This window comes from Pongo abelii, chromosome 1 (assembly GCF_028885655.2).
Source record: "Pongo abelii isolate AG06213 chromosome 1, NHGRI_mPonAbe1-v2.0_pri, whole genome shotgun sequence".
NCBI classification, from domain to species: domain Eukaryota; kingdom Metazoa; phylum Chordata; class Mammalia; order Primates; family Hominidae; genus Pongo; species Pongo abelii.
In genome coordinates this window covers 214,131,557-214,150,262 of record NC_071985.2, presented here as the reverse complement: position 1 = coordinate 214,150,262, position 18,706 = coordinate 214,131,557, and the positions used below count along the sequence as shown (strand labels likewise).

Below are 18,706 nucleotides of genomic sequence, written 5' to 3'. Positions count from 1 at the left end.
ACTTGGTTTCCTCATCTGTAAAATGGGCATAAAAGATCAACCTTGTGGTGTGCAGTTTAAATAAGCAAAGGGTCTGGAACAGTACCTGGCACACGATAGTTATCTCTTAAAACCCGGGAGAACAGCAGAGTATTTTGCGCAAGTTTGACGGGACCTCAGAACTCCATGTAGACAGCTACTACAAGCCAGGTACTATGCTAGAAGCTTTACACTCCCCATCTCTCATTCTTGAAGTTAGTGTCATTATGCCCATCTCACAGATGAGGAAACTGAGGCTCAGTGGTCACACAGCTAAGACGTGGTAAAGACAAGAGCTGAACAGGATTGTGCCTTTCGATTTCAACGCACTCCACTATCAACTTCAATGCTCCTAACCAAGTATTTCAGGCAACCTCAGACTAACAGCCTAGAAGCACCTAACCAAGAATTCTGTAGAACTTGAATTCCCAAATACACCAAAACAGGCTTCTCTGGCCTGGCATATAAAGGCGTGGTAGGGGGAACTAAATGGCCAATCTGTTTCCAAGGAAGTCTGCAAAACAAATGAGGACTCCACTTCCAGCCTTGGTCTGCTTCTTGGCTAGTGGCACCTCACAAGCATTTTCTGCATCAGAGTCATCAACAGGTAGCAGCAGGTGAGCTGCTAAAATAGCCTCCCCACCAGAAAGCAGTCCCAGGAGAGACCCAGAGATACGGAACAGATGCCCATCACTGGGAGGTTGTGTAGGACCCTCACACATAGACTGGGGGGCTCTCAAGCTGGGGAAAAGGGTATCTGGGGGAAGACTAGAGATGTGGGTTCAAGAAGGGGACAAGAGATTCAGAGGAAAGAGGAGCAAGAGGTGAGCAGCGCTGATAAGGAAGAGGGTAAACGGCAAGGAAGCTGGGAACCCGACAGAAAGGATCCTGAGGACCCGGGTTTCACAGGTGACCTGGCACTTCTGGAAGGCTGAGGACTGAGGGGTCTGATGACCTGGGAGGCTGCAAGGCTGGCTTGTCCTTGGACACTGAGATCAACCTAAGACTCCTTCCTGCCGCCTCAGACCATCCAGCCACGCTCTTGTCTAGCTTTCTCTCCCAGGGCTTCCGAAGACTTTCCCAATGATAACCGGGGTCAGCTCCTCATTCAGGGAGCAGAAGCAGGAAGAAAAGTGCCTAGCAAGCAATCAGGAAGAGGAGGGGGAGAGACCCCCACCAGGGTGGACTGTGCAGCTGGTGTCAGATGATCCTTATCTCTGCAGAATGGAAACCAGTCAGCCACAGTCTGGATGCTCACCTTCTGACCTCCATGACTCGCCTTTGGGTGGGGGGCCGTGGCGTTTTCAGCTTCCCATTCGGGGATCCTCACCTTGACAAGTTCTCATGACTATCTACAAGGCCTCAATGGAGGGCCTCTTAATCTCCTTCCTCAGTTAAATATAAGCCGAGTCCTTGCAAACGTGCACTGGGTTATAAAACGCCCCACTGTGGGAGCCAAGGCTGGGACTGGGTTCACTGGTGAAAACTCAGCCCAAAAGGCTGCCCGGGGCATCAGGGCACAGCCTCTAGGCTGGCGGAACCCAGGAGTGAGCCAGCCGGCCCTAGGAAGCCAACAAAGGCAGTAAAGGCACCAGCTGGCATCAATTAAGTGCCTGTCTTCCACTCACATCTGCAGTTTACACGCACCCCGAATCCTCACAACCGTCTCATGAATTCGGCTTTCGGAAACTGTGGGAGATGAAGTGCCTTGCCCAAGGTCTCAAAGCTGGAAGGTGCCAGGCCAGGATTGAAGTCCTAGTGAGCCTTCTCTTCTGGCTCTAGTGAGCCACCCAGGGACAAAGACTGTGGGCTGGAGCATCTGCTGGAGGCCCCTGCCGGCTCTGTTCTCTCTACCTATTTACCAGATGGGGCAGCTCATAGGCCTGAGAGAAACTGAGGTCTCTTCTGCCAGCAAAAGGGGAGCCTGAAAGTGGTGACATCAACAGAAGGGTATCCATGGTGATGTTCTTTTAGTTCTAGGCAACAGACCTCCGGTTCTGAGAGACTGAGAGGCCATCAGGCTTACACTTCGCAGAGTGGGGGCCCGAGACCCAGGGAGATCTGCAATTCCCAAAGCAAGTTGGTGGCAGACTCAAAGCCACAGCCCAGGTCTCCTGACTTCCAGTAAGATTTGCCAAGGCACCTTCTTAATGGACATAGTGCTTTCTTTTCATCTACCTTTGTCCCTCCTATTGAAGCAGCAGGAAGTTTCCTGAAGCAGTTCTCTATTTGCACAAATAGATAAATAACTCCAAAAAAGCTATGTTTCCTTCTACCCCATTTTACCAAACACTTATGAAAATAAAAGTTTTGGCTAATATCACACTTAGGGCCATTGTCAAAAAAGGGTGTAGAATCCAGGCCATTTAGTGTGTAGGTTATGATCCTTCCCAGGAAAACAATGTTTCCCAAAGTGCATTCCTTGAAAGTGAGTTGGGATAACAGGTTCAGTTCTTTTTTTAACTGTGGGACTTCTCAGAGCCTTTAATATGCCAACATGGGTGATGATGCTCTTAATGGATAATGGAGTCTGATTATCCAGACTCCAGATTTCTGGATTTCTCTCAGTCAATCGCTGCCCTTTATCCCTCAAGAGACTCAATGCCAAGGTGTGGGGATCCACTTCATTAGAAAGTCACGAAATGTGCAGGTCACAGTCCAACAAGAAATGAATCCACCCACCAAGCAGAAGGAACGGTCATCCGTGAAGGAGCCTTTTCCAGCCATCCCATCTCGGTTTATTTTGCACTTCTAACTACTAGTGAGGACCAAAGTTTCACATATTAGGCGTTTGCATTTCTTCCTCTGTGAATTGCCTATGTAGCCAGCTCTTTGTTCTAACAAAGTATTCCTACTTTTCCTATTGATGGAGGCAATGCCATGTGGTGGTTAAGAGCCCCGGAGTCAGGTTGTCTGGGTTCAAAGCTTAGCTCCACCATCATACCTGGTGACCCTGGATAAACTGCTGGAGGCCCTGCTTCTTCATCTGTCCAATGGGGACGACAACTGTAATAGCCTCAGCAGGTGTTCTCAGATTTAAAGGGAGAAGTGTTTTGCCAAAAGGTACAAATGCTTTTCAGAGTGTGTTCCTTGCTTTATAATTTTGTGTAAACTTCTAAGTTAAATTTGCATGCAGTCAAAGCTATCATTTCGGCACTGGCTTATGCACCTTCTAAAGGCCTCTTCCATCTCAAGATCAAATACTGATGTTTGCTCTCTGGGTCTTTCATGTTCGTTTAATAGTTAATTCTCCAGTCCATGAGAAATATGCAATATGACTACACGCTGTTGCAATAGAGTTTTAGTGTGTTTTCCTTCAAAAGTATTAGCTGTTTCAACACATTTATTGAACAATTATTTTTCTCCCAAATAGGCATACCACTTGTGATTGTTCTAAGTTCTTCCATTACTGAGTCTGTTTCTGAGAATTCTGACTCATTTGCTTCCGCCACTCAGCCCGGAGCTCTGCAGCTGTCTTCACGCACTGCCTGCTTGCCTCTTAGGTGACTGCCTTTAAATTAAATGTACCAAAATCAGCCTGTGCTCCAGCATAAACCAGTTAGAACAGATAAGATGCCAGGGGAGATGGGGGGACAAGAGCCCATTTGTAACAGCAAAAGGACATGCCACCTAGAAATAAGCTCCCTTACTGAAGCATCCCATTTGGTTCTTGCAGTGCACTGCTTTTTCCAAAATTTTTACATTTGTTTTAACTGAAAGTATAGTGATATACTACTTGTGTCTGGGCAGGATGCTTTCAAAATAGCACTTTCCCCCCAAACACACACAATGCAAAGTGTGTATGGGTGGGGTGCGGTGGGGGGCTGCAATAGGAAGCTTTGCCTCTGCCCCACTGTTCCAACTGAGCCCGGGTTCCCCACAGCCCAGCCGGTTGAAGGGAGCGGCGGCTCCTCTGCTGGTCAAGCTCTGGAGGAGCATCGCCTGCCCAGAGCTCCACAGCAGCAGTGGCAGGAAGAGAAGTTTAAGTCCTTTTCCCTTAGGTACTTCCATAGTGACCATTCTTCCCCGGCCCTCATTATAAATTTCCTTTACATTTTCACTTTTAAAAGATGATTTAGCTTTGGCAGGACATTTAAGAAATGGCACACTGTAATATTTTCATTTGTAAGGCTGTAATTCAGTGGAAAACACTGACTGGAATCAAGAGGTGGGCTTGACACCTCTTCCCCCCAACCCCACAGCACGCATCACCTATCAGGTCAGAGACTCACTGCCCTCCTCCATTCCTCGGTTTCCTCCCACTCACTTCACAGAATGGCTATGAAGACAGATAAGGTCCTGGATGAAGCATATTAATAATGAGACCCATCTATCAGTACTTGCTGACATCTGATGGAGATCCATTAAAAGTTACTTATTTTGGCCAGGCACAGTGGCTCACACCTATAATCCCAGAACTTTGGGAGGCCAAGGTGGAAGGACTGTTTGAGTTCAGAAGTTTGAGACCAACCTGGGCAACATGGTGAGACCCTGTCTCTATTTTCTATGTTTAATTTAAAAAGATGAAAAAAAATTTTTCCATGTAATTGAAAAGTATGTTATAGGGAATGAAAGAGGGAAGAGTCAAATTGTTAATCTGAGACCAAACAAAAAATAATTTCTATTTTGAAATGTGTATTCTCTGAAAAATAACCAAAGCTTACTGCATGGCTATCTTAAAGATGATGGGAGAACATCAATTTTCAAAATAGTTGGCTTTGGAGAAATTCAAGCCCCTTCCCCTAATGGAAAATCAATCGTTACTGTTCTAGGACAGCTCAGGACTGGTGGATATATCGTTGCAGTCTCCTGGAAACAGTCTTTGCTCCCCAAGGAACACACACACAAAATAAAGCCAATGGCCCTACTAATCTCTGGTTCATTTCCTTTCTCTTGCACTCCTCTCTTTCATTCATTCCACCGTAATTGTCTGGATTGCCTTTACAGGAGGCAATTAATCGCATTCTTAATTGGATAAAATGAGGAACCATTATGCTGCATGTAACAGAACTCATCAGAATCTGAAGTCACTTCTGGGCAAATCTATGAGGGAGATGGTCAGGTAAGAGCACCCCAGGAAGCCCCACTTCCTCTTTCTAAGCAAATCATGCCATTTCTTCCTGGTGGAGAAGGGCTGCCTGGCTGCCACCTGGACACAAATCAGAGGCTGCACTACTAGGTGGCAGGTCCTCAGGTTGATAACAGTCCGGGGTCATGAAGGGCCGCCATCCTCCAGAGAGGCCAGGATGGGCAGGAAACGGCCAGCTTGGCACCCACCGTCCAGAGCATGCCTCCTGCTCTCCCTGCCTCAGTCCCCACAGCTGCCGCCTATTCACAGAGCAAAAGGCTCACGTGAAAAGATTCACCACAGTTTTCCAAGGAATGGAGTTCATTAAAATACTGCTGGAGGCTTTTGGCTGGAATGTTTTTTCTCCTTGTAAAACGGGAACTATAGCGTTGTTGTCTATAGGAAAGCTCAGAATACGCTCAGAAACATCAGTCACAACAGAGACTATGTAGGGGCTGGTGCATATTACCCATGATTCCATCCATTCCGCGGCTCCTGCTCCAGAGACAACATTCGGCTCAGAGGACAAAACTTCCAGGCAGACCCTAGGATGGGTGGGAGAGAGGAAGCCAAGTTTCCCCACCCTTAACATAAACCCATGGGGAACTATGGTGGAAAAAGCATTTTTTTAATGTTAAAATGTCTTGCATGTGGGCATGTTATGGATTGGAATACAATTTATTTTTTAAATTTTTTCTTATGAGATGGGGTCTAGTTATGTTGCCCGGGCTGGTCTTAAACTCTGGGTTCAAGCGATCCTTCCACCTCAGCCTCCCAAGTAGCTGTAACTTCAGGTGAATGCCACATTCCCAGAGAGAAAACAATTTTTAAATAAGACAGAACATACAATGCTCTCCTTGAGGCAGGCACCTGTGGATTTTCCCCTAAAACCCCAAAAATGTGTATTTGCTCTTCTTTTTTCCTCTATTGACATGAGTACTTTGGGGAAAGAATGAGAAGCACCAAGGCACAAGTCACTGAGAAACCAGTTAAAAGGTGGCGAGCAATGGCTTACAGAAGTGGACAAACATTTACTGATAGCTGGGCACGACCATTAAAGAGCCTCTAACACCTTTATGTGTAAGTAAAAACAAATAAGCACAGCTGCCAGTTATCCTGTTCAATAGATGTACAGCATGCAAAGCTGACCACAGCTAGGTCCTCCTTCCAGAAATTAATTCCCCACAAAATGTCAGCTCCATAGAGCGAGGCCTTTCATCTGGTTCTCTACGAAAACCCTGGCACCTAGAATAGTGTCTGGTGCATGGATGGTGCATTTAATAAATGCTTGCAGAAAGAATAACTCAGTTCTGCAGCTCTTGCTACTCATCCTCAGAGCTTATGCACTGGTCAATGACCAATGGCCTGAGAGAATCCAACTAGGGTCATTCTTTTCGGGGATCAAGCTGAAGAATCCTTGCATTTTGACCTGTGGAGGAGAAGGCAAGGAATAAAGGCTGCACTTCTTCCCAGAATTAAACACAGTGCCTGATTTCCAGGAGGTGCTCAATAAATGTCGACTGAATCCATTACCTTTTCACTTACTTCAGCTGAGACCCTTTTAGAAAGGCAAAAACTTAAAAACAAAACAGGGTCTCATTCCACCCAAACTGGAGTGTAGTGGGGTGATCATAGCTCACTGCAGCTTTGACCTCCTGGGCTCAAGTGATCCTCCCACCTCAGCTTCCTGGGTAGCTGGGACCACAGGCGCATGCCACCATGCCCAAAACATTTTTTAATTTTTAGTAGAGATGCAGTCTCCCTATGTTGCCCAGGCTGGTCTCAAACTCCTGAGCTCAAGAGATCCTCCCACCCTGGCCTCCCAAAGTGCTGGCATTATAAGTGTGAGCCACCAGGCCCAGTCTAAGTGAAGACATTTTAAATGCTGTCTTTGAAATAAAGGACGAAAAATGCTGGTCTGAGATTGTTTGAATGACAAGGCTAAAGGGGAAGCTAGGGAGGAAGAAAATGCAAGCCTGCTTACTCTATTAACACAGACAAAGCAGATCCTATCTGGCCTTCAAGATCCCCAAAGGCAGGAGTAGTCGTCTTGGGTCCCAGGCCCAGTGCACCTTCATCACCTGGGGGACAAAACTGAGTTTTGCTTCACCCCACACAGCTGTCCCTGGAAAAGTGATTTCCAGATTTCATTGCTTTAACTATTAAAGACTGAAAACTGAGCAGCACTGCTTAGCCGACATCAGATATTCTGCTAATCAATCGTATTAATGAACTATTGACTAATAGTATCAGCCTTAACATCACCAATCAATTACAAATGTGTGTGAGCTGGCTCCATGGGCTGCTTCACGGAGAGCAGGTTTCTGGAAACGTAAGCAGCAGGTCTCCACTCACTCGTTCACTGAGGCCCGAATGTGGACACGTCCCCCAAGCACTCAGCCTTCTCATCTGCCAAATCACACTCCCTGCAGACATCATGCTGCCCTGATGTGGGTGGCAATGCGGGGGTGACAGGGATAATTTCAAAGTATGGCTACTGCTGAGGCTGGCAGTGTGAACACCTATGCCCAGCTGGCTCTTTCTATTTCTAGAGGGCTGTTCTGGCTACTTAAAAAGAAGAATATGCTGAAACGAGTTAACCTATGAAGTTATCAACTCCCCGGTAAAAAATCAGGATGTCTCTTCCACCTTTACCTCACTGGCCTGGATACTTTCCCAGCCCTGATGTCTTCCCCTTGATAGAGTAAAGTCTGGGGACACCCAAGAGCTGAGCCTTAGGGCGACTATAAGAAAGAAAGAAATGAAGGAACTAAAAACATGAAGTGACCAATGTTTGCAAGCAGAGACTTTCTTGCCTAGTTAAACAGATTCATGGCTATTTTTGGTTTGCTCTTAAAAAGGCAAAGGACGGAAGGCCTGCTGGGTGCCAATATGCAGAAACAAACTCCTTCCTCAGCTCAGGGCTCAAAATACACCCCAGCTGAGACATTTCTGCTCTTGCTGCCAGTGTGCAGAGTAAGGCCATAGAAGGGCCAAGTTTATGAAGCCAAGGGAACATCTTCACATCATATGATTCTTGGCCCTCATGCATGTGTGGGTATTTTTGAAACAGCTTAACAACGGATTTCAGCTGGATTCACTCTAGCACAATGGGATTAATATGTAATAAAATGATGTTTTGGCCATCTGCAAAGGAAGGTCATTTCCCACCAATCAGAGCAGGCCTCATAATCCCAAGGCAGCAGAAACTCTGATGCTGGGAAGAAAAAAGAAAGCTGACCTGGCACGATAAATTGGGCTGCCTTGGCCTGGCTGCCAAGCATCCCTCACATTTCTCTTTAATATCACTCTGTAATCAGACCACGGTGGACTGGATCCATTCCCCCACAGTTCCCTGGCCCTGACATCTAAGCGAGGCCATTCCCTTCATGGGGAATGCTGGCAAATCCTAACATTCTCGTCCGTCTTAAAACTGGAGACTTCTTGAAAACAACAATCTCCCCCCCCTTCATTATCTTGGGCAGGTGAGCAGGGAGGAATGACTGCTGTTTGCACGGAGCAGCAGTGCATTAGCTACTTTCAAAACATCTGACTGATCCCAGATTACACGAGACAAAGGCCCGGATCCTTTGCCTTTAGACAGGTGCATAATAGTGTGAATTTTCTGAAATTACCGCTTTGGGAAGAAACTAAAACTGCATGTAAACTTCCACGACACAACAGTATACTCAGCACAGACCAATCCTTACAGAATAAAAGCATTTTGTAAGTTCAGTTAAACAGGAAAAAAGAAAAACTGTCATTCCCAGAGAACAATGGCAGTGATGAAAATAAAACATTCAAAGAAGAAACTTCCAGGATCAGTCACAGGATCCAGTACAAAGCCAGCACACTGCCCCTTAGATAAGCATCATACGTAGCAAGGAGTTCAAAGCCAGGCCATCAATCAGAAAGTGGCTTTTGAAGCATGTCAATATAGTTTTTTTTCAGTAGACATGGGTTTTCGCCATGTTGGCCAGGCTGGTCTCGAACTCCTGGCCTCAAGTTATCCACCTGCCTTGGCCTCCCAAAGTGCTGGGATTACAGGCATGGGCCACCGCACCTGGCCAATGCATATCAATATAGTTTTAATGAGGCATGCATTACCAGATCCTAATTTGTTGAAAAGTCATGCTCCATTTCCATTTTGACATTCCTCATACTTCAATTAAAAAATTAATGAGAACACCGTTTCCCCAACCCACTCTGGACGATGGGAATCCACTCCGGCCTCTTGTTCAGCCTCTGAAGTAGACAGGGCCCCAGGTGGCCTCCACACAGCTGGTGAGGGGAGCTGGCGCCTCTCAGGCCGCCCCCTGAGGCAGTGGAGGAAAGAGAACCACTAATCATAAATGGCCTGGTTCCGAGAAGGGTTTTTTTGCCCCGTGTGTAGTTCTTGCTTTTAAATTATGTGAATTTAACATTATTCTCCATAATATACCTATGTGTTAACATTTTAGATTACTAATGAATTTAATTAACAGTTTCTCTCCCAACAGGCAAAACTGACACAGCACATAGACACGCCACATTTAATCTGTTGCTTTCAGTGTGACTAACCCAAAGGAACCTGGCAAGCAGGAGAAACCAGACCTCCCGGCGCTCCCAAGCCACATCCCTATCCTGGCTTCTTCCCCATAGAGGCTAAATCATCTAAAGGAGGTGAGGTGGCCATATGTACCTTACAGGGGTGTTGTATGACTTTGAAGAAATAATAAACAACACAAACAGAAGTCCCCAGCTTAGTCCTGGGCACACGGCAGTTATTCAATACATGTCAGCTGTCCACCTCAACCTCAGCCCACCTCCACCAGCTCTAGCATACATTCTACAGAAAACAAAGTTAAAAACAGAAAAGTAGGATTGCCTGAGGTCAGCAGTTCAAGATCAGCCTGGGCAACATAGGGAGAACCAGTTTCTATGCAAAATAAAACATTTAAAAAAATTGGCCCGATGTGGTGGTGGGCGCCTGTAGTCCTAGCTACTTGCAAGGCTGAGGCAGAAGATCATTTGAGCCCAGGAGTTTAGGAGGCTGCATTAAGCTTTGATTGCACCACCACACTCCAGCCTGGGTGACAGAGCAAGACCCTGTTTCCAAAAAAAAAAGGATGCTCTGACAGTAATCTATAGAATGTCACACACTACACCATATATCAGTGGTAGATACGGTCTGGCACTTCAACCTGTGTCCAAGTACCATCCTGCAACTAAGCTTCAGAGGTGATCTCTCTCATTATCTGGCTATGGCGAAAGACAGCTCTTGATATTCTCCTTCATTCACCATCAATGCTGCAATTTCCCTGTTGAGCCCAGGGAAAACCCACACGGGCAGCAAGGGAACCAGTTGACCAGGTTTTCATAAAAGCAGCTACATGCACATCCCTGAAAGAGAGAGTGATGAGGGAGTCCCGGAGAAAATACACAGCTGTAGTAAAACACTTCAGTTGCCATAAGAACAAAATAGCCTATTAAACACCAGGAAGAGTCTAATGAGAAAAATGTGCTCATCATTTCCTACTTCCATGTTTGGCTCATTTCTAAAATACAGTAATAACTAAATTGGCAAACTAAATTTAAACTCAGCCAAGCATGCTTTCATGCTGAGTTTAGAAGAAAAACAAGCCCCTGCAGCTGACCAAATTAAAGGCAGATCACACCTTCAACTTTTGCCCACCTCTTCCACATAGGATCAATCATAGATTTCTGACCAAGAAAAATGCAAAGCCATTAAAGCACTTCCCAGACCGCATTCTGTAGTCCTACCTCATAGGACTGATGAGAGTTTAAATATGGCTGCGCATGAGGTGCTGCATACAAGTTCAGCAGTCAGTGGGCTGATGATGGTGACCATTCTCACCACATCAAGTCCAAGGTCTCCTCACCTTCAAGGATACCTCCTACCTATCCAACTTTATACTTCAGTATTTCTCAACAAAGGACATCTCCCCTAACCCCTCCAGCCCACACTGCCCAACCGCCCCCAGCTCACATTTCACACACTCAGGCCCAGGTTCTACACAAAACTGGACCCAGCCAATCGAATGTGCAGGCCACTGTTTAAAAATCAGGATATTCTGCTGGGCGCGGTGGCTCATGCCTGTAATCCCAGCACTTTGGGAGGCCAAGACAGGCAGATCACTTGAGGTCAAGAGTTTGAGACAAGCTTGACCAACATGGTGAAATCCCGTCTCTAATGAAAATACAAAATTAGTTGGGCACGGTGGTGGACGCCTGTAATCCCAGCTACTGGGGAGGCTGAGGCAGGAGGATTGCTTGAACCGGGGAAGCGGAGATTGCAGTGAACCAGGGTCGCCCCACTGCACTACAGCCCGGGTGACAGAATGAGACTCTGTCTCAAAACAAAACAAAAAAAAAACCACCACACACACACAAACCAGGAAATTTTACATAAAACCCCAAATATATGGCTCCTCTAGAAAAATGTGAAAACGAGCAACAGAGGCTCTACTTCCAACAGGGCAACAAGCACCAGGAGTAACGAGGGCAGCTGCTCTCCCGCAGGGTCCTGTGCCTCCAGATCCCACCAGGCCCGCTTCAATGATCTTCCTCACTCGCTGACTCCCGGCCGGGGACCCCTGATCCTGAGCACACAGTGGGTTCGTTTGCATCACAACTATGTTACTACCCCCCTGAAACGTCGACTGTCTGGCGGGACCCTCTCTTTTTGATACCTGCCTTCTCTCCACTTATATCACAAGCACATGCAGTTGTCTCTCTGAGCAGCCAGTGACCTCAAGAAACCTCTTTCTTCCTACTTCCTGAATTACTACGAATGAGATACAGCAGGTTCCCAACTCCTTCCACAGGCTCTGCTCTGTGTCACACGCTTGCCTCTCAGCTGGGAGTGTGCATCCCTATAAACATACAAATAGTCGCACTACAGACCTTTCATGCTGCTGTATAAAGTTTTCTCTGTGAATGACATCCGTGCCTCTCCTAGCAGTCATATATTTTTCCTAGTAAAAATGTTCTGAATGCATACAATGGAATTAAATAAATCACTACAGCATATGAACAAGTTCCCAACCCACTCTAAAAAGATACCTCACTGATGAGCCATGCTTGGCAATGGATAATTACATCCAAGAAGACACAGGACAGTGGAAAAAACAGAGGACCAGACTCAGGGACTCACTGGTCCAAATCCAGCACCAGAACTCACTGCCAAGTGATCAGGGTGATTCGACTGGCCTCTTAGGACCTGATTTTATTTCTTTCCAATATTTCCTATGGCTTTATAGATGTTTTTGAATATTCTGACCACTCTCAAATAATATGGTGCTAGTGAATTTGAGGCAACATCTTGAGACCAATCATTCTGAGCATAAAAATCTATGAAAATGAATAGAATATTTAAAAACTAGATGTGACGGGCCCTTTAACAAGCCAACTTTTGCTTGTTATACCTTTTCAAACTAGAAATGAAGCCACGGAAGCATCTTACAGGTAGACCCTTGTACTATGTTGGCTGGAGAAACTCACACCATAGCAGAGACTGATAGTGTCTGGCCTACGTGCACTGCTGAATGCCTACAGGATGGGTATGGCCTCTTCCTCACCATGTCTAAATGCAAGCTTCTAGAAACTGAAGACAAGGCAGCTGCGGAGGGAGCAGACTGTCATTAACTTTAGAACTCCTAACTTGGGCTTCATCAACACAGATGGTTCTGAATGACAGACCACCATATGAAACCCATCTTCTCTCTGCCTGGAGGAATCTCATAGTCCAGTGGCATGGTCTGCCAGGGAGAGAAAAGGTTTCTTGTGTTGTGAATTCTGCATGGAAAAAGCTACACAAAAACAACTAACTCTTAGCCGCAGTCTCAAATGGAACCATATGAAGGAGGCACATACCAGGTCGATCAGGTCGCTGAGGTTTTTCTCGATTTGCTGGGGAGGCAGGCGCCTCATTAGGTCCAAGGCACAGTCCAGCTGCTGATCACTCTGTGGAGGGAGAAATAAAAGTGCGTCAGTCATTTTTGCCAGAAGGAATATCAAAAACTCCTTTTAAAAAGCATGCTTGCCCAAGGCATTCTAAAACCCAAAGAGCCATGCGGTGGGCCCTCTGCCAGGTCTCTGTGTGCCGGTAGCCTGGAGAGGGGGGCGACTGTGCAGGCTGTCTGCTCCCCTTTGACAGCAGTCTCTGTCTCAAGTGGGGGCATCCAAAAGACCCTGAAAGAAGTGGAAGCAGGCTGGAGATGTCAGAAAGTTCCCTCACCGGCACCCCTGCTCCTGCTCAACAGGCCTTGGCGGCTGCAGATGTCGTGCCTCCCAGTTGGTTCCATGGTGAGCACACTCTAGTAGCGGATTACTTTTGCCCTTTGTTGTAACCTGGGTATAAACATCAGATAACATCCCCAGGCCAGGTCCCTTGATGAGCTCCAAGCGAGCGGGAAAAGCCAGGCAAAGAACAAGTGGCAAGATGCACACGGGGTTAAAAATGCTTCATTCATTCAATGGAAACTTAGGACACTAAGACCTGAACCACACTACAGTCAAGAGCTCACTCCACCCAGCAAACTGGACTGCAAATGCAGTAAACTATGTCACTGTAGCGGCAGAGGACTGGAAAGACAACCATTACTCTTGTTTATCAAGCACTCTTTTAAAAAATGTTTTTAATTTTTTAAAGATAGGGTCTTGCTGTGTCACCCAGGCTGGAGTGTAGTGGCATGATCTTGGCTCCCTACAACCCCCACTTCCCAGGCTCAAGTGATCCTCCCACCTCAGCCTCCAGAGTAGTTGGGACCACAGGTGCATGCCACCACACCTGGCTAATTTTGTATTTTTTTTGGGGGGGAGGGGGAAACATGGGGTTTTGCCACATTGCCCAGGCTGGTCTTGAACTCCTGGGCTCAAGCAATCGAGCTGCCTTGGCCTCCCAAAGTGCCCAGCCCAAGCACCTTTTTAAAGCTATGCATCCTGTGCTTCACCACACTCTCCTCACAGTATATATGCTGCAAATATTTACTAAGGGCCACCGTGTACCAGTCACCATAAATATAAAAAAATAAATAAAGGGAGGGGGAGAGGAAGGGAACTGAGTGCAGGCAAGGCTGGTAAAATGCAAAGTAAATTCAATGCACAGTGGGTTCTAACACAGAAGGCTAGACCTCAGGAGATGAGACAAGAAATAAAGTGAGAAAGGTGGGCCAGGTACAATGGTGAAGACCTGTGTATGCAACTCTAAGAAGTACAGGTGACTCCAAGTAAGGCAGATGGAGTCCCCAACACTACCCAAGCAGAGAGCCACTATCTGATTTGTATCTGGAATCTGCTCTGCTCAGACCAATTTCAGGATTTTTGGAAGGCCTAAATCAACAAGCTATAGTCTCATAAAATACACAAAGTAATCCTCAAAATGCCACATTTGGCCTTAATGAAATACAACTTTGAATATTACCAGTTATACTCCAGGTCTGTTAACCACAAGTAGGCCGTGGGGCAAGGACCCACTTCATAGTCACCAAAGACATAACACATTACTAAGGACAGTCAATTTCATTTTTTTTTTTCCAAAAAGATATCGACATGGCATATATAGCCGGCTGTTTTAAAAAAGAATGAAAGAAAAGAAAAAGCCTGTCCCTTGCTCAAGATGGCTATCAGTGACAGTTCATCCTGGAACACACAATGAACTGGCTCCCCTGAAAAGAGAAAAGAAAAACACCACACCAGAAATTCTACCACTTGTTTTGCTTAATGCCAGCAACCATGAATTCCCTACTTGTGCCACGCATTTCTATGCCAACATGTGTCAGCCAAGGCCACAGTGACGGGTTTGGCCCACTGGCATGAGAGGAAATTTTAACACCACATCTCGGGCAGAACACACAGATAAGCTGATTTGACTCTAGAGAGACATATTCAATTCCCAATACTGCCATTCATTAACTTATGGCCTTGGGCGGGTTTCTTAATCTCTAGAAGTCTCTATTTATTTATCCATAAAATGGGAACACAGTATCTTCCTTAGAGAGTTACAATAATTTAGTAATGCATGTGAAACGTTTAATACACAGTAGTATGTGTTTAATGATTGGGGATATTGAGTGCATACAAATAAACATATAGCTTTTAAATATTTTTAAAAATTTTAAATGATTCCCCTGCCCAACCTCCCTGCCCCTCAACCCAGCCCTGGATCTCTCTCTCTCTTGCTCCCCTTAAACTAGAGCCAATGTTCAAACTCAATACAAAGCTGTGTATTCTCTTGGCCAAGCAAGAACAGAAAAACCTAAATGATTCAAGTCAAACTCGTTAAAAGGTATAAACTAGTATTTCTCAACTAGGGATGATTTTGCACACGTGCACACACATACACACATACCTCCAACAACCCTGCCAGGAGACATCTGGCAATGTATGGAGACATTTTTGTCACAACTGGGAGAGAAGAAACTACTGACATATAACGGGTAGGGGCCAGGGATGCTTCTAAACATCCCAAAACGCGATACACAGCCTCCCCACAACAAAGAATCACCTGGCCCAAACGTTAACAGAGTTAAGGCTGAGAAGCCCTGGGCTAAAAATAATTGCTTTGGGGGCTGCAGATTCCCAGAATCTGATCGATGATAAAGTCCCTCTCAGGAAGACTGCACATGCAAGGAAACATTTTATACACAATTCTAATTTAAAGACCACACATACACTTTCGGAGGCCAGGGCGGGCGGATCACGAGGTCAGGAGATCGAGACCATCCTGGCTAACGTGGTGAAACCCCGTCTCTACTAAAAACACAAAAAAATTAGCCAGGCGTGGTGATGGGCGCCTGTAGTTCCAGCTACTAGGGAGGCTGAGGCAGGAGAATGGCGTGAACCTGGGAGGCGGAGCTTGCAGTGAGCCCAGATCACTCCAGCCTGGGCGACAGAGCGAGACTCCGTCTCAAAAACAACAACAACAACAACAACAAACCCACACATAACCCCTAAAAATTTCTGGTCTTCAGAAAGTATCTCAACTAGATATTAGCAATCCTCCTTATAAATGAAAAGCAAATTAAGATATAAGTAAGCCTGTCTAATTTGAAACTGTGATCCAGACAGAACACAGAAGGGATTAACTAGAAAACTGAGCAAGAACTTAGGTCTAGGAAAAGACCTAAGTTGACCAGAGAAGCTCAAGGTGAAAGACACTGTTTTAACCCTTCTTCGGTGCCTGTTCACAAGTCCAGTTCCAATATGCTGATCACATCCCCACCCCGCAAGGGGGCTGGACAGTCCTCTGTAGGCCTGTATCTAGTTGACAGCACTAGAATACTACTACGAAAAGATCTGACTCATATTTTGCGTTAATCCCAATTAATCTTAATTGGAAATGTTTCACCACGAATTTCTAGAGCTAAGGATGTTTAACTATCATTCAATAAGGAAATGACTAAATGCTTCCCATAGGTGAAGCAACATGGGAAAGCTTAACGACAGCTTTTAAGACGTTAAAATTAGAGTTAACTAGAGCCATTTACTTGGGAGTCATCCCAAACCCTAAGGGGTCCAAACAGGAAATGGTACTGGAGAATGAAGCAGATGTGGATGACCTTCAGCTACAAGCAACAACGTAAGTGACCCAGGAAATGGAACGATGGGGACGGAGGGAGGGGGCCAATCCCAAGGGCCTTCCTAGGATGCTGTCACTTTTATATAAAGCTCAATAACGAGCAATAGTGAACATTCTTTTTTTTTTTTTTAAAGATACGCTCGCACTCTGTTGCCCAGGCTGGAGTGTAGTGGCACAAGCTCAGCTCACTGCAACCTCTATCTCCTGGGCTCAAGCTATCCTCCTATCTCAGCCTCCTAGGTAGCTGGGATTACAGGCACACGCCACCATGCCTGGTTAATTTTTGTTTTTCTTGAGACAGGGTCTCACTTTGTTACCCAGGCTGGAGTATAGTGGCGCAATGTCAGCTCATTGTAGCCTCGACCTCCCAGGCTCAAGCCATCCTCCCACCTCAGCCCTCCAAGTAGCTGGGGGCCACCATGCCTGGCTAATTTTTTGTAGTTTGGTAGAGATGGGGTTTCGCCATGCTGCCCAGGATGGTCTCAAACTCTTGACCTCAAGCGATCCACCCACCTCGGCCTCCCAAAGTGCTGGGATTACAGGCATGAGCCACCATGCCCAGGCTGGTCTCAAAGTCCTGAGCTCAAGCGATCCACCTGCCTCAGCCTCCCAAAGTGCTGGGATTACAGGCGTGAGCCACTGCACCTGGCCATGAACACTCTTATTATTTAGACATGTGTTTTAGACTAATATAACAAGGCTTTTTTTTTTCTTTAAGCCAAGACAAAGGAATGATAAATACAACATTTAAGAAGAGTAGAAGAGCAGTTCCAGGGAAGCCACGAGGGGAAGATGAAAGCTATACTGTCTAGGTCTCACATGGAATGGCAGGTTCACAGGTATTAAGTTATGATTATCAGATATCTAAACTTTTTTTAAAGGTAACAGAAAAAACTACCAGTATGCAGGGAGCAGTGGTGCGTGCCTGTAGTTCCAGCTACTCGGGAGGCTGAGGCAGGAGAATCGTTCAAGCCCAGGAGTTCTGGGTTGTAGTGTGCTATGCCCATCAGGTGTCCGCACTAAGTTTGGCATCAATACGGTGACTTCCTGGGAGCAGGGAGCCACCAGGTTGCCTAAGGAGGGGTGAACCGGCCCAGGACAGAAATGGAGCAGGTCAAAAAATACAAGGAAGAGCAAGTAAAGAGAGGGCTTAGGACTCAGGAGTCCAGGGTCCAAGGTATGCCCTGTCACTAGATGTAGATGTCTGTGTGCTTTGGACTGCTCACTTAACCTCGCGGCCTGGGATTTGGCCCAGATGAACTCTAAGACTCCTTCTAGATGGAGTGCCCTCCTACTGCGAGAGCAGACATGCCCAACCGCCACACCCTTCAAAACAAGACCATCATCCTGGATTTGGCCACTTGCAGGCCAGCAACTGGGCTACAGTTCAACAACTGTGCACTGAGTGCCAACCCTGGGCCAGGCCCTGAATCCGGCCCAACAAATGAGACCCAGTCCCAAGCCTCAAGGAACCAATTGTCCATAAAACAGCAAATAACCACAAGGTCGTGTGGTGTGTACAATGATGAGACAGAGAAGGTACAAAGAGACGAGACAAGGCACAGTTCACAATACACTGATTTGTACTTCTTTGTGCCAATTATTTTCCTCGGACTTCCCTCCCTCACATGGCTACAAAATCAACAGAAGGCGAGTCAGGGGAAGTCAACTGTTACCCCGTGGCTAAGAGCTCTCCACAGGCCAGCTCCTTCAAAACTCTGACTGGTCCAGGCACCTCCTTCATACAATGAGCTTCACCAGTTCCACCTCCCAATGGTGTGCTCCAGGTGGAAAGGTAAATAGTAAAAGAAGGACCATTCCTCCTTATCCTCCGGAATTCTCTGCCCATTCAGTTAATCATCTGATCATTATGTGAGTGTTTCCTAGGTAACAAGCACTGTTTTTGATGCTAAGTGGTGAACATAAAAGTCTCTGCTCTTCATGGAGCTTATGGTGCAGTCAAAATCAGTATGGAAAAAAAAAATCAAGGAAGAGTCCTTGTTAGGATGTCAAATAATAAGGAGGGGACAGTTATCCCA

At 46.2% G+C, this 18,706-nt stretch overlaps 1 protein-coding gene and 1 long non-coding RNA gene across 2 annotated transcripts in view; one reads left to right on the top strand and one right to left on the bottom strand.

Annotated features, from left to right (window-relative positions):
- Window positions 1-18,706, bottom strand: part of CAPZB (capping actin protein of muscle Z-line subunit beta) — a 146,696-nt gene that overhangs the window by 68,558 nt on the left and 59,432 nt on the right. Inside the window, 1 exon segment of the mRNA NM_001134166.1 lies at window positions 12,962-13,051. Coding sequence (NP_001127638.1) covers window positions 12,962-13,051 — 90 coding nt within the window.
- The window catches only part of LOC134759824 (uncharacterized), a 35,623-nt gene continuing 21,209 nt past the window's right edge, over window positions 4,293-18,706 (top strand). Inside the window, exons 1-3 of the long non-coding RNA XR_010136642.1 lie at window positions 4,293-4,501; window positions 4,966-6,166; window positions 9,586-9,748. This is a non-coding gene — a long non-coding RNA (uncharacterized LOC134759824). The remainder of the gene's footprint in view (window positions 4,502-4,965; window positions 6,167-9,585; window positions 9,749-18,706) is intronic.